The sequence below is a fragment of the Podarcis muralis genome, chromosome 10, assembly GCF_964188315.1.
Source record: "Podarcis muralis chromosome 10, rPodMur119.hap1.1, whole genome shotgun sequence".
Classification (NCBI taxonomy): Eukaryota; Metazoa; Chordata; class Lepidosauria; order Squamata; family Lacertidae; genus Podarcis; species Podarcis muralis.
Window position 1 is genome coordinate 71,226,115 of NC_135664.1, and position 14,733 is coordinate 71,240,847.

Genomic DNA, 14,733 nt, shown 5'->3' on the forward strand with positions numbered 1-14,733 from the left:
CACAGCCTCACTCTTCACCGCTCAGAACAGCCGCTAATTTATTGAATTCTAGGCTCTCGACTGTTTGGACATTCCCCAGTTAATAACCAGCATTTATGAAGAACATATCTGGATACTGGCCCCAACCAGGATGAGGCTTCTGGAAAAGTAGAGGGACCAACAAGGCCATCATGGGTCACCAAGCAACCTTCACCCATTAATGTTAAAGGCAAAGGGAGCAAACTCTTGAAAGATACTGTCATCAGCTTAAAATAGACAAGATATTTTGCCATCGATCAACATTTGTTGGCACGGACCTTCACCAACCTCATGCTCTAATAAAAATAGTTTCTGTCTCTCTTTGTTTCTCTCTTTTTCTCCAACTGTGTCAGCTTGAATGCTGGAGGAAGGTCAGGGATTTTTACAATCCTACAGTGACGTCAGCAAGACAAACTTGAACTGCTGAAAACTAAGATCTAACCTTCCACCTTGTTGGCTTTGAATGTTAACAGTTGTGCATGTTCAGAAGCAAATGTCATTCAGACAGGACCCTTGCAATAATTCCTACCAGCCGCAAGAGAGATGGAACCCCATTACTGTGGGGTGTATGAGCTACGTGCGACTGAAAATAGCAGCATTTTTGCTAAAATGAGTCAAAATGAAACAATGCCATCTTAATGTAGACAGCCACACCTTTTCAAAACAAATATTGAATTATAACCACTAAGCATATATATTTGGTTTGGTAGTACCATTGCACTTAACTGTGTGCGACAGAACAGAAAGCCATTTCAATGAATTAAAAGCACACTCTGTTGGATGCTATCAAGCCAATTAATACTGATGTCTACCCTTTTGGTATTATGACTACACTAAGCCTTATGCAGAACATACAAATGGTTCACTTAGACCAAGGCTGGAGACCTGGGGGTCCTTTAGATATTGTTGGACTCTCATCTCCCATCAAACCCAGCCAGCACAACCAATTATTACGGATGATGTGAGTTGTAGTTCCACAGCATCTGCAGGGTCTCAGGTTCCCCATCCTTGAATCAGTTGGACAAGCCAGGAGAGGTGAGAAGACAGAGACCAGCAGCAGCAGGACAAGCCAGAGAAGTAGTTGTTGTTGTTTAGTCGTGTCCGACTCTTCGTGACCCCATGAACCAGAGCACACCAGGCACTTCTGTATTCCACTGCTTCCCGCAGTTTGGTCAAACTCATGTTCGTAGCTTCGAGAACATTGTCCAACCATCTCGTCCTCTGTCGTCCCCTTCTCCTTGTGCCCTCCATCTTTCCCAACACCAGGGTCTTTCCCAGGGAGTCTTCTCTTCTCATGAGGTGGCCAAAGTCTTGGAGCCTCAGCTTCAGGATCTGTCCTTCCAGTGAGCACTCAGGGCTGATTTCCTTCAGAATGGAGAGGTTTGATCTTCTTGCAGTCCATGGGACTCTCAAGAGTCTCCTCCAGCACCATAATTCAAAAGCACCAATTCTTTGGCGATCAGCCTTCTTTATGGTCCAGTTCTCACTTCCATACATCACTACTGGGAAAACCATAGCTTTAACTATACGGACCTTTGTCGGCAAGGTGATGTCTCTGCTTTTTAAGATGCTGTCTAGGTTTGTCATTGCTTTTCTCCCAAGAAGCAGGTGTATTTTAATTTCGTGGCTGCTGTCACCATCTGCAGTGATCATGGAGCCCAAGAAAGTAAAATCTCTCACTGCCTCCATTTCTTAGCCAGAGAAGTATCAATTAGCAAATAGGTACAGTGAGAATATGCTGATTCAGCAAAGGTTTTGTTGCCTTCAGAGTGACAGGAGGATAAAGTTTTGATGAGGAGAGCGGGGAGATTTATTTCTTTATTGACAAAAATAGTTATAGACCACCCCTCCTAATCTAAAATATCCGGGTGGCAGACAACAACATTTATAAGTGCAATAAAATACAAAATGCAATTAAAACAATGCAAAATAATCATAAAAATGAAATGCAAACTAATAATAAATGACTGGCTCACATTGAATAAGTTTAAACAACTGAATAGGCCCGTTGGCATAAAAGGGTTTTAAGAGACATCTGAAAATTAGTTGCAAGGATGCCTGCTGAATCCTCACTGAAGAATATTCTATAGCATGGGACCCATGACACTAAACAGCCAATTTCTAGCTGAAGCCAGTCAGGCTTTTGAAAGACAGGGACAATTAACGGTGCTCCCCAGGACTATGTCAGTGACCAAGCTAGGATGTAAGTGCTCAGGTGATCCTTAATGCATCCTGGACTCAGGTTGTGCAAAGCTTTGTATAACAATTCAAGAACCTTGAACCTAGCCTGGGGGTGTAAGGGCAGGCAGTGCAGAAGTTTTAGCTGAAGTGTCTACACTTTAGCTGGAGTGCTAAGTACAACCGCAGCAGCAGTGGGTGAAGGCGGTAAAAGTGGTAGATTATTATCCACCTGAGAAGAGGCACGTATTTCTTTCAGTGGTTATCTCTGGATACTTGTATATTTACTGAGCTGATACTAAGCCTCATTTCTTCCAAGGTTTTGGGGAGCCTGATGAACAGGGAGATTTGTGCAATCCGATATGAAGCAATCACTGAAGAGAGCAACAATTGTGTTGTCTGAGCCTGCTTTGATACCCATTTGTTCTGAGCTGAAGGAACCTACACGTGAAGCTTAGATTTAAAAAAACCCAGTCATGACCATGCATAGGTCAGTGAATCCACTTTTGAGAAATAATAAAATTGAGGCTGATAAAAAGACCAAACAATAGAACCATTAATTAACAAAGGAGGCAATGATTGGGGATCCCATAAATCAGAATTAGCATGTCTCAGTCTCATAGTGTTTACTTCAGGAAAAGATAAAGCCACATACAGGAAAAGTACTGCATATACTCTTAATGCCAGTTACACTCAAGGGACAGTGTATTGCAAGCTTTCACCATTACAAACCTTTCACTATTGCTAAGTTCTTGTTTTTGGCAGTGGGAGGTGTTCTTTCATTTATAAAATGCCTAAGTTACCTTTCCATTTTGTGCTCAGGATGCTACGCAGCATACATTTCAAATTGTCAGTATATATTTTTAAATATTGTCACACACATTAGAATTAAGATTACAAAACCAACAAAAGGAAGCAATTTTGAGCAGCACAGTCCTAAAATACTCTCTTCATCTTTTGGAAAAACATAACAGTGGAAGGGCCTGGTGGGTCTTCCCAGGGAAACGTTATTCTGCAGCAGGAATAGCCAATGTGGTACTACAAGTCCCGTCAGCTTCACCAGCAGAACTAATGGTCGGGGCTGATGGAAGTTGTAGTTCAACAACATCTGGAGGGCACTATGTTGGCTACACCTGCTCTACAGCATAGGTAAAGGTAAAGGTAAAGGGACCCCTGACCATTAGGTCCAGTCGTGACCAACTCTGGGGTTGCGGCGCTTTATTGGCTGAGGGAGCCGGCATACAGCTTCCGGGTCATGTGGCCAGCATGACTAAGCCGCTTCTGGCAAACCAGAGCAGCACATGGAAGGCGCATGGAAACGCTGTTTACCTTCCCACTGGAGAGGTACCTATTTATCTACTTGCACTTTGATGTGCTTTCGAACTGCTAGGTTGGCAGGAGCAGGGACCGAGCAACGGGAGCTCACCCCGTCGAGGGGATTCGAACCGCCGACCTTCTGATCGGCAAGTCCTAGGCTCTGTGGTTTAACCCACAGCGCCACCCACGTCCCGCGTCTCTACAGCATGGATGCCATTAAAAAGCCCAGAGAAATGAAGCCCATCCTAGGAAAACAGATGGCATTTTACAGTCCCTGCTAGAAAAACAGGGGGGAAAGGGTAGTATTCAACTAAGTTTACTCAGAGTACACCCACTGAAATTCATGGAGATGACTAGGTTAGGTCCATGAATTTCTATGCATCTAGACCAAGCAAAACCTAGTGTAATATTATTCCCCAATGTCAGGCAGTGGGAAATTGGTTGCTGATGGGGAAAAGCTTGAAGGGAGAACAGTCAGATACACTCTGGGATGTCTGTTGATAAATTGTATTAGTTGCGGAAGGTACAGAAATAATTATTCAGAAAAATTGCCCCCTTTTATGCTAGAAGAATGCAAAAAAGCAGGTATTGAGAATCTTCCATCTTACTGTGTATCTTGAAGGAAAACCATTTTTATAGCACAGTTTCTTATTCTTGCCTCTTGTAATTGCTCAATAAAGTTAGAATTCTGTAATAAAATAGCGAAGTAGCAACATTCTAGGTTTCACGGTCACAGAGATAGGTTTGGAAATAAACCAAAAATCTTCAGGTAGTAAAGCCTCTGGTGATATCCAATGCTCACCATACTAAGGGCAGACTCAATGAAATCACGGGACTTAAGTCCATCGCTTTCAACTATGGGGACAGAGTAAGATACCACCCTCCAGGTCTGGAGGTCTCAATTATCAGGACAATAATTTTGGGTTCTTTCAGGTGTTGGATTTGTCAGCACTGGCAAGTAGGTAGGTGTGCTGAACCTGAAGCTGGGCAACTGAAGTTCAAATGCCAGTTTAGCAGTAGACTTGGTGGGTGGAGCCTTTGGAAAGTTGCAATCTCTCAGTCCCCATTTCCCATCAATTAAATGGAAACAGGAATATCCTCTCAACTACCTTGGATGGTTGGTCAACAGAAGAAGGAAAACAATAAAACCCACCACAAGCCTATAAGGTGGACCAGAAACCTCAATGAATGCAGCACCTTTGCTTATCAGTACAATCATGCGAAAAATGTTTTAATTACCTTAAGATCGAGGCTACAAATACTGACAACATCATCATCTCTCTCTCTCCGCTTCCTCTTCTATAAGGAAAGAAAACACTAGTTATACGAGTTACGTGCCTGGCTTTGATATCCTTGAAAGGAACCAGCTTCCCCAAGTGTTACGTGCCCCAAAGCTGCCCTCCTTTTTACAATTATGATGTAAACAAGCTGGAGGAATTTCATTCTGGCAATTAACGTCATTTGACTTGACATACAAGCAATTCGCCTAGAAGTTATTGCCTCCTTTGTGCTCCTATGAGAAACGGATTAAAAAGAGAACAATGAAAATCCAAAAGGAAGGAGAGCAACATGCATTAATGTCGCTATTGACACCTGGAATAATTTCAAGAATTTACTTAATGAAACAAGAAACCTGTTTGGATTCCACAGTTCTCAGTTATGCTTACCATTATATAAGAGCCAATGTGTGCTATCTCCCACTTCCAAGTTCTACATATCACAACTATCCCATAATAACGTCCTTACCAGTTCACCTCTGGTTGTTGTTTAGTCGTTTAGTCATGTCCGACTCTTCGTGACCCCCTGGACCAGAGCACTGGTAGTGGCAAGTAAAATTTCCTCCCAGTGACCAGGCAAGTCCCCTTTGTCAGAGGAATACAGGCATGTGTCCCACCACCAGAGCATGGCCTTGTGTTCATGAAGGACCATACTCTGAGAACAACACATATGGCTCTCATTCCCCCTTCTAAACTTAAAAATATTTTAGCCTCATGTGGGATCTCTGTAGCACAGCCCTCTTTAACACAAGACTGTTATTGTGGTTGTGCCCACAGTTCTATCACCACAACACAGGACTGTGTTGCAGAGGCTGCATGTGGCACGGTTTCTCTCCCTGACAGAATAATGCTTTGGAGATCAAATGTGAGTCTCCTGTTCATGCATGCATTGTGGGTTGGGGGTGGGGGGTGGACGGAGTGAAGCATGCAGGGGAAGCAAAGGAGAACAACTTGAAAGATACTCCTTTCTCCACCAAATGACTTTCTAAAACATTCTTCAAAAAAATTATAATACCACAATACAGTGGTACCTCGGGTTACATACGCTTCAGGTTACATACGCTTCAGGTTACAGCTCCGCTAAACCAGAAATAGTAGCTCGGGTTAAGAACTTTGCTTCAGGATGAGAACAGAAATTGTGCTCCAGCAGCGCAGCGGCAGCAGCAGGAGGCCCCATTAGCTAAAGTGGTGCTTCAGGTTAAAAACAGTTTCAGGTTAAGTACGGACCTCCGGAACGAATTAAGTACTTAATCCGAGGTACCACTGTATTATGAACAACATGGAAATGAGTGTTTTTGCACTTCAAAGTATTTCTAACCATATCTATTACATATCTGCAAATTATTCAAAGGAACAATTTGCAAATTAACTTTACAGACTTGGTCAGAATACCATTAAAAATAGACATTGTTTTCTTTTTATTAATTTTGCAACGCTACCAAGAATTTCAGATTGTGCTTTTTACTCAGAAACCCTAGTTTCTGCTATTCAGCTTTACTCCCTGCTTATAGCCAACCTATAGGCTTTAGTCTCATCCAACTCCAGACTCTAAAGGAAGTCCAGAGGTTTGTTTTTAAGACTGGCTAGACTAGTTTTAATAGGTCTTGCCTTGGCTGGGCCCTTCATTTTTCTCAGCCCAGTCGCGATTCATACAGACAGCAGACATTTGACAGCAAAGCCAGCTGTTTTACATCTGCTAAATCAGATGCAGACTCTTTAAAAAAACCTGCACTTGAATGGCTGAGAAACAAAGGGCTATCCGGATTGATACGTTCTTCACAGACTGGATGACCCTTTTAAACCCTCCTGAGATCAGTTCATGTGGAAAAGTATTTCTGAGAGTGCACCAGACTGAAAAAAGCAGGATGTCTAAAGACTCAGCAAAAAGTGTTCATCACCTTTTAACAAAACAAAAAAAAACCTTAATTAGAAAGAAAATCCATCTTTCTAAAAAAGGTGATTCAATGATTGTATCAGATAACAGGAGACTTCTTATTTGTCAGGAGAGAAACTTCTTATTTGTCAGGAGAGAAACTTCCTTTGGGCGAGGTTGCCTTCTTTTTATTTCCACACCAAATCTTATTTTGAAATAGCCTTTATAACATGCTTCTCCTCTCTGGAACTCAAAAGTGTGCACACATCATGCCACATTTTGTCCTCACAATTTGGGGTAGATAGGCTGAAAAATGGTGTCTTGCCCAAGGTCATCCAGTGAGCTTCACGGCTGAGCAGGGATTTGAACCCAGATCCAACCCAGGGTTGAATCCATGGTCTAATAGTCCCTCACTTGATAAATCCAGGAACCAGGAGATGCCGAGGTCAGGTTAATCACTCCCTTTTATGATTTACAGGCTCATCTTGCTACAAGCTTAAAATCAGCTTGTCCTAATCTCCCAAATCAGGAAACCCTGGGAGCTGTACTACCCAGGTGAGGTCAGGCTTCTTGGCAGCCTCATGTCATTGGGGACAATTCATGTCTGTTAAACTTGTATAAATACAGTTTCAGGTTTGTAATATATAGCATCTAATCTTGTTATCCTCTTCTACTGGAACTAGCCTCTATTAAAAAAACATTTACTTACCCTAAGCCTTAATAACATAATGAACAGAGCAAAAAGTATACAAAAGCAGCTCCTCAAGAGATTAGGAGCGGAGAAGTATCACCTTGAGAAGTAACATTTTGAGAAGTATCACCTATCAGAAGTTATTACCAAGGGGCTGGAATTAAAAGCAAAGGAATATTTCTACAGCCATATTTCTAGGTTTATAGCACACAGACTTCATCTGCTAGGGGTGCTCTAGCTCTGATTCAGCATCAATAGCCTGAAGGCAAGGTGGATTTTCTGATACACAGAAGTGTGGGATGAGCCAGTGTACTCCATTTACCTTATGGCAAATTTCCATCACTTCCACTAATCCCATACAAGCAAACTGAGAAGCAAAATTTAATAGACCAGACAGGCACCAACTTTTGCTTCTCGATTTAATACTTAAGGGAGACTTGGCACTTCTTTTTTTTTATGTGTTCTGCATGGGTGCATATGCAGATATGCAGTCATCAAGTTTCAAAAATCTTGCTTACAATCCTCACCAGCTCAAAACAGGGAGAAAATCAAGTTCTTCCATGACCTCATGCTGCATTTGAAACATGGCACAAGGTCGGGACCAGTACCATGAAGTAAGAGAAAAGTGCTTAGACCAGGCTTCCTCAACCTTGGCCCTCCAGATGTTTTGAGACTACAGTTCCCATCATCCCTGACCACTGGTCCTGCTAGCTAGGAATCATGGGAGTTGTAGGCCAAAAACATGTGGAGGGCCGAGGTTGAGGAAGCCTGGTTTAGACTACGGGTGGCTAACCTATGAAACTCCAGAAGTTGCTGATCTACAACTCCCATTAAAGGTAAAGGTAAAGGGACCCCTGACCATTAGGTCCAGTCGCGGACGACTCTGAGGTTGCAGCACTCATCTCGCTTTATTGGCCAAGGGAGCTGGCATACAGCTTCCGGGTCATGTGACCAGCATGACTAAGACGCTTCTGGTGAACCAGAGCAGCGCACGGAAACACCGTTTACCTTCCCGCCGGAGCGGTACCTATTTATCTACTTGCACTTTGATGTGCTTTCGAACTGCTAGGTTGGCAGGAGCAGGGACCAAGCAACAGGAGCTTACCCCGTCGCGGGGATTCGAACGCCAACCTTCTGATCAGCAAGCCCTAGGCTCTGTGGTTTAACCCACAGCGCTACCTGCATCCCCACAACTCCCATTACCCTTGACCATTAGCTATCCCAGGCTGGAGCTCATGGGAGCTGGAGGCACATCTTAACTTACATTAGTTAGGGTAAGGCCTGCAGGGTTTCTCCTGCCTCAACCATTTTTTCACATAAAAAGATAAAAAGGCATATACAGTTTATAGGTGAATAGGGAAAACACAGATTAAAATAAATATTGCTGCCCATATTCCTATCTACTTTCACTCCTTTGCTTTTAGGACAAGAAAAAATAATAGCCTTATTGTACTATCATCATTTTCTGGTACCGCAATCAACCTTAAAACCGAACTTATGTGGCTTCATTGCACAGGGACAGCCAGATCGCTAGTCCATCCAACCAAGTACTCTATTAATTTGCAGCGATTCTCCAGCCTTTTCTAGCCTTGGTACCTCATGTCCTTTTGGGTGAAGATATCAGGAATTGAATCTGGAACCTTATGCATGCACACCATGTGTCCTACCACTACAGCTGTCTCCTAGTATTTGCTCTGGTTGAAAAAAGTGAATATGAGCTATTAAAACCCCAGTGGACAAGTGCCCTGTGCCTCAAAGCAAGAAGAAGAACTTGAGAGTGAACCAGCTTGGAACCCATCAATGCTCTGTATAGGCCTTCCATTCTACAAGATCCAAAATAATTTGAATTGTATCCAAAGTTACTCCTACTCAGAGCAGACCCACTGAACTCAATGGGCATGGCTAACTTAGTTTCACTTAAGTTCAGTGGGTCTACTTTGAGTAGAGCATGGCTGCCTGAGTAGAAGATTGCTGGATATATAACCCTTAGCATCCCTATCTAGCTTCTGCAATTCATGAAGAAATAGAAGTGGTGGGGAGATGAGGTTCAAGTAGGCAGAGCAGGAGCATAACTTTGTAATCACTTTTTTGGTTGTTGCCTTGAAGGAATGACCAGTCTTAGCTAGTCACCGCAGGATCAAAACTGAGGCAACAGTTAAGATCATAATAGTCAGTCACCCTTGAGAAGCACATTTCCCCCTAGATAAACAGCATGAACTTCCACTTAATGAGCAGGGTATGTCTGTAAGGCCTTGTTCTTGTGATTGCTTGAACATGAATATAAATCTCCATGTGACTGGGGACACTGAAAAAGGATAACATGTATGGAGACATTAGGGGCAAGACTTGCGTGTATGCCCCTGCCTCCCACCACAGATACAGCATTCACATGTTCAGACAAATGCCTGAACATGCCTTCTGTGTTCTAAGTTTGAAGTGCACCATCTTCAATAAGCAAGATGGAAAAAAAATACTATTTTCTCCAATGATGCCAATAGTCCCAGGCAAGAAACAAATGTGTAAGCAGAAAGTGCCATTGGAAGATAAAATTACCGTATTTTTCGCTCTATAAGACGCACCAGACCACAAGACGCACCTAGTTTTTGGAGGAGGAAAACAAGAAAAAAAATATTCTGAATCTCAGAAGCCAGAACAGCAAGAGGGATCGCTGCGCAGTGAAAGCAGCAATCCCTCTTGCTGTTCTGGCTTCTGGGATAGCTGTGCAGCCTGCATTCGCTCCATAAGACGCACACACATTTCCCCTTACTTTTTAGGAGGGAAAAAGTGAGTCTTATAGAGCAAAAAATACGGTACTTTAGCTGTCTAGCCCCACAGTGTTCCTGCTAACAGCAATATGCTTTTCTGAGCTGCAGGAGTGGAAGTAGCTTCTACATGTAAGGAAATCAAGACACAATGGGCACACACATTTTGAGACGGGAAATATCTTTTTACTGGATGATTTTTTGGAAATCATTTCCTGACTGTAGATGCTGTATATGTCACATTGACTTCAGCGGGTCTTGTTTAAATTCTACTTGATCCACAGCTGGTCAAATTATTCTGTTACAGTATGCAAAAAGAAGAAATTAATGGCAGACGTTGTTCTAGCACATGGAAATACACTGCTGCACATCATGTAAGTCTCACAAGGCAGATCAGGTACACTGACTACCATCTGAGAGCTAGCAAAGCTGGTTTAACCACCAGCAGCATACAGAAAGGAAAAAACTGTAGCTGTCTGTCTGGGCACAGAACAAACTTTTAGTCGAGTGAGGAAGAACATGAACTGTTTCTTTGTTCATTATTCCAATTGTGAATTAATACGCTGTTTGCTTTACTCACCAGAGTAAAATCCCAATGTGGCCCAGGAGTTAAAAATGTGAATGAGCTTCCTCGCCGCAGAGAGTACCTGTGGACAGAAAATGTTTTCTTGTTTATGACAGCAGTTACAAGGAAAACCCTGAAGCTCTTACAGAGTTCCAGGCTGCTTTGCTATCAAGAACATTTAGCACAAGATATACATACACATGTGTGCATGTGCCAGTGTGCCAAGTGAGCCTTGACCCCATGCAAGGCAGAGAGCTTTTAAGCAGAGTTATGTGTCATCAGCATATTCTGACAACCTACTCCAAAACTCTAAATGATCCCACTGAGCAGTTTCATGTAGATGTTAAGCGGCATAGGGAATAAAATTGAAGCCTGGGAAACTCCACACTGATGGCTCCCCAAGCACCACCCTCTGGAAAAGACCATCCAAGTAGGATAGGAACCACTGCAAAGTGGAGCCACCCACCCCTAACTCGGACAGCCACTCTAGAAGGATACCATGACTGATGGTATCGAAAGCCAGTGAGAGGTTGAGGAGGATTAACAGGGACACATTTTCTCTGTCTCTTTCCCAGCAGGTGTCATCATACAGGGTGACCAAAGTAGTTGATGATGAAACAAGATGAACTTTAACAGGGAGAAATGTAAAGTATTGCACTTGGGCAAAAAAAATGAGAGGCACAAATACAAGATGGGTGACACCTGGCTTGAGAGCAGTACATGTGAAAAGGATCTAGGAGTCTTGGTTGACCACAAACTTGACATGAGCCAACAGTGTGACGCGGCAGCTAAAAAAGCCAATGCACTTCTGGGCTGCATCAATAGGAGTATAGCATCTAGATCAAGGGAAGTAATAGTGCCACTGTATTCTGCTCTGGTCAGACCTCACCTGGAGTACTGTGTCCAGTTCTGGGCACCACAGTTCAAGAAGGACACTGACAAACTGGAACGTGTCCAGAGGAGGGCAACCAAAATGGTCAAAGGCCTGGAAACGATGCCTTATGAGGAACGGCTAAGGGAGCTGGGCATGTTTAGCCTGGAGAAGAGGAGGTTAAGGGGTGATATGATAGCCATGTTCAAATATATAAAAGGATGTCATATAGAGGAGGGAGAAAGGTTGTTTTCTGCTGCTCCAGAGAAGCGGACATGGAGCAATGGATCCAAACTACAAGAAAGAAGATTCCACCTAAACATTAGGAAGAACTTCCTGACAGTAAGAGCTGTTCGACAGTGGAATTTGCTGCCAAGGAGTGTGGTGGAGTCTCCTTCTTTGGAGGTCTTTAAGCAGAGGCTTGACAACCATATGTCAGGAGTGCTCTGATGGTGTTTCCTGCTAGGCAGGGGGTTGGACTCGATGGCCCTTGTGGTCTCTTCCAACTCTATGATTCTATGATTCTATTCTAAACTCTGGTTGAAATGAATCTATAAAGTGAGTTCCCTCCAAGTACACCTGGATCTGGTCCTTGACCACCCACTCAAGAACCTTACTCAAGAAGGGGAGATAGGTAACTGGCCGGCAAGTTACATAAATGTTTCTCTATAACCAAGCCTTTGGCTAAGTAACATTCTATGGCATTTTGTGGGAAGGAGGTTACTGGTTTGTTTGTTTTTATTATGTATTCTGTGTTCTCATTTTGAATGTTTATGTTGTGAAATGCCCTGTGATCTTCAGATAAAGGATGGTATACAAATTTTAAGAAATAATAATAATAATAACATCATGAAACTGCAGCCCACTAAAATGCCCTCACAAGTAATTCCAGGCCAAAAACTGAGAAGGGAACACTCCATTCCTAACAACTTCCATCTCAGCACCAGTGCTGAGTATCCAAAATTAGATCTGACTCTGCTCAGGTCTTTGCATGCTTGCTTTCATCAGAACAGAACAGCTGTTTCTGGCTTTCCAGTGCAAGAGAAATCTTTGCATGATCACTACCTGAATTTTCATAAAGGTACAAAGTAAAATAAATAAATATTGTTATTCTTTCTGTGCTTCTGAACATCTGCCATATGTCAGTGACTTCCATGGAAATTGCAGGTTCTGAAGAAGCCATATGTTTCTGACAAATATTCCAACTGCAATGTTGTCTCAGTATTTCAGTGGCCAAATCAGTCTTACAGAGAATGGAACAGTGCCAGGGAGTATTTCATACAATACCACAGTTGTGTGACATACACCTTTTAAGGGTGTTAAATCCACTGCCTTAAGTCATTCTCCAGGACTAGAACAGACTTAATCAAATACGTTCACTTCCAAGTTTCACTGTCTAATAAGCTTGAGGCACGGACCTTTTCATTTATTTTGGACTCCATAGCTTTTATCCAAAACTCAGATTTTTAATATCTCAGAAGAGTAGTTTTATATAATTGGCCAATGACAACACCTAATTTGATCAAATAATGGATTTTTTATTACATGAAGCTACAACAACTAGCAGGCTATAATGTTTCCACTCTGTGCTTCAGTTTACATCATAGTATTTGGGTGGGTGGAAGTCCTATGAATGCTGTAAACTGTATAACTTCAATCAGTGCTCTGCTGAATCAACCTGAAACACATGCCTGTTCTACATCATTTACACAGGAGACATGCAGGAACCTGTGCAGGTACAATCTTTAAAAACTGGGAAGAGAAGTCATAGATGGGAGATCTGTGGGGGATGTGGAGACGATTCTGAGAAGACAAAAACATCTACCATTTAGCATGTACACTGATGTTGCTGCTATAATGCAGAAGAAAATATCTGTTCTAGCCACCGTGGCCAGTAAGATGATAGTTACTGAACCTGGCTCCTCTCTTGCTACTTCTGCTGGGTAGAATTCAGAGGGCCAGGGCATTGTTCTGTTCCTTTGTATTTACTGATGCTCAGAGCTCTTTGGCGCTATTTGACAAGCCATTTGAGCATACTAGAAACTCTTAAATATTTACTTGAGGAAGACTGAACAATGGCACGACTTCCTCCAGCAAATAGCTGCAATCACTCTGGGATTTGACAGGAAGCTTCTGAGCCTCTCCATTTGTCTATATCAATATGCTAATTCATCAGTTGCTCACTCCTCCCCCACCCGTGCAGAAAAATTGTTGGAGTCACCAACTTCCAAACTGGTATGGAGGAACTGGATAACTTTTACATCTCTCAATTGCACAGACGAGTTGTTCTTAAGACCGTCCTGGAATACACTATTCAGCCAGCCATAATTTGCAGTTCCCATCATCCCAGCCTCTCCTCCAATTTGGAGGTGAGACAGGTTTTCATCCCTAGGAACATAATACAAGGCAGCTTCCCGAGTTATTGCTCCGCTAGCGGAGTGCCTGATCACCTCACCTGTCTCCTGAGAAATCTCTATGTGGGACAAGAAGCTACAGTTAGAACTGGATATGGAACAACTGATTGGTTCAAAATTGGGAAAGGAGTACGACAAGGCTGTATATTGTCTCCCTGCTTATTTAACTTATATGCAGAATTCATCATACGAAAGGCTGGGCTGGATGAATCCCAAGCCGGAATTAAGATTACCGGAAGAAATATCAACAACCTCAGATATGCAGATGACACAACCTTGATGGCAGAAAGTGAGGAGGAATTAAAGAACCTTTTAATGAGGGTGAAAGAGGAAAGCGCAAAATATGGTCTGAAGCTCAACATCAAAAAAAGATCATGGCCACTGGTCCCATCACCTCCTGGCAAATAGAAGGGGAAGAAATGGAGGCAGTGAGAGATTTTACTTTCTTGGGCTCCATGATCACTGCAGATGGTGACAGCAGTCACGAAATTAAAAGACGCCTGCTACTTGGGAGAAAAGCAATGACAAACCTAGATAGCATCTTAAAAAGTAGAGACATCACCTTGCCAACAAAGGTCCGTATAGTAAAAGGTATGGTTTTCCCAGTAGTGATGTATGGAAGTGAAAGCTGGACCATAAAGAAGGCTGACCGCCGAAGAATGGATGTTTTTGAATTCTGGTGCTGGAGGAGACTCTGGAGAGTCCCAAGGACTGCAAGAAGATCAAACCTATCCATTCTGAAGGAAATCAGCCCTGAGTGCTCACTG

The 14,733-nt window shown here is 42.8% G+C and overlaps 1 protein-coding gene across 2 annotated transcripts in view; it reads right to left on the minus strand.

Annotated features, from left to right (window-relative positions):
- Positions 1 to 14,733, minus strand: part of NET1 (neuroepithelial cell transforming 1) — a 67,549-nt gene that overhangs the window by 32,144 nt on the left and 20,672 nt on the right. The window contains exons 2-3 of one of the 2 annotated variants that reach the window (XM_028745326.2): positions 10,697 to 10,763; positions 4,753 to 4,812 (exon numbers count right to left, since the gene is read on the minus strand). In XM_028745326.2, the coding sequence (XP_028601159.2) occupies positions 4,753 to 4,812; positions 10,697 to 10,763 (127 nt within the window). The remainder of the gene's footprint in view (positions 1 to 4,752; positions 4,813 to 10,696; positions 10,764 to 14,733) is intronic. The other variant, XM_028745327.2, reaches the window with a different exon arrangement.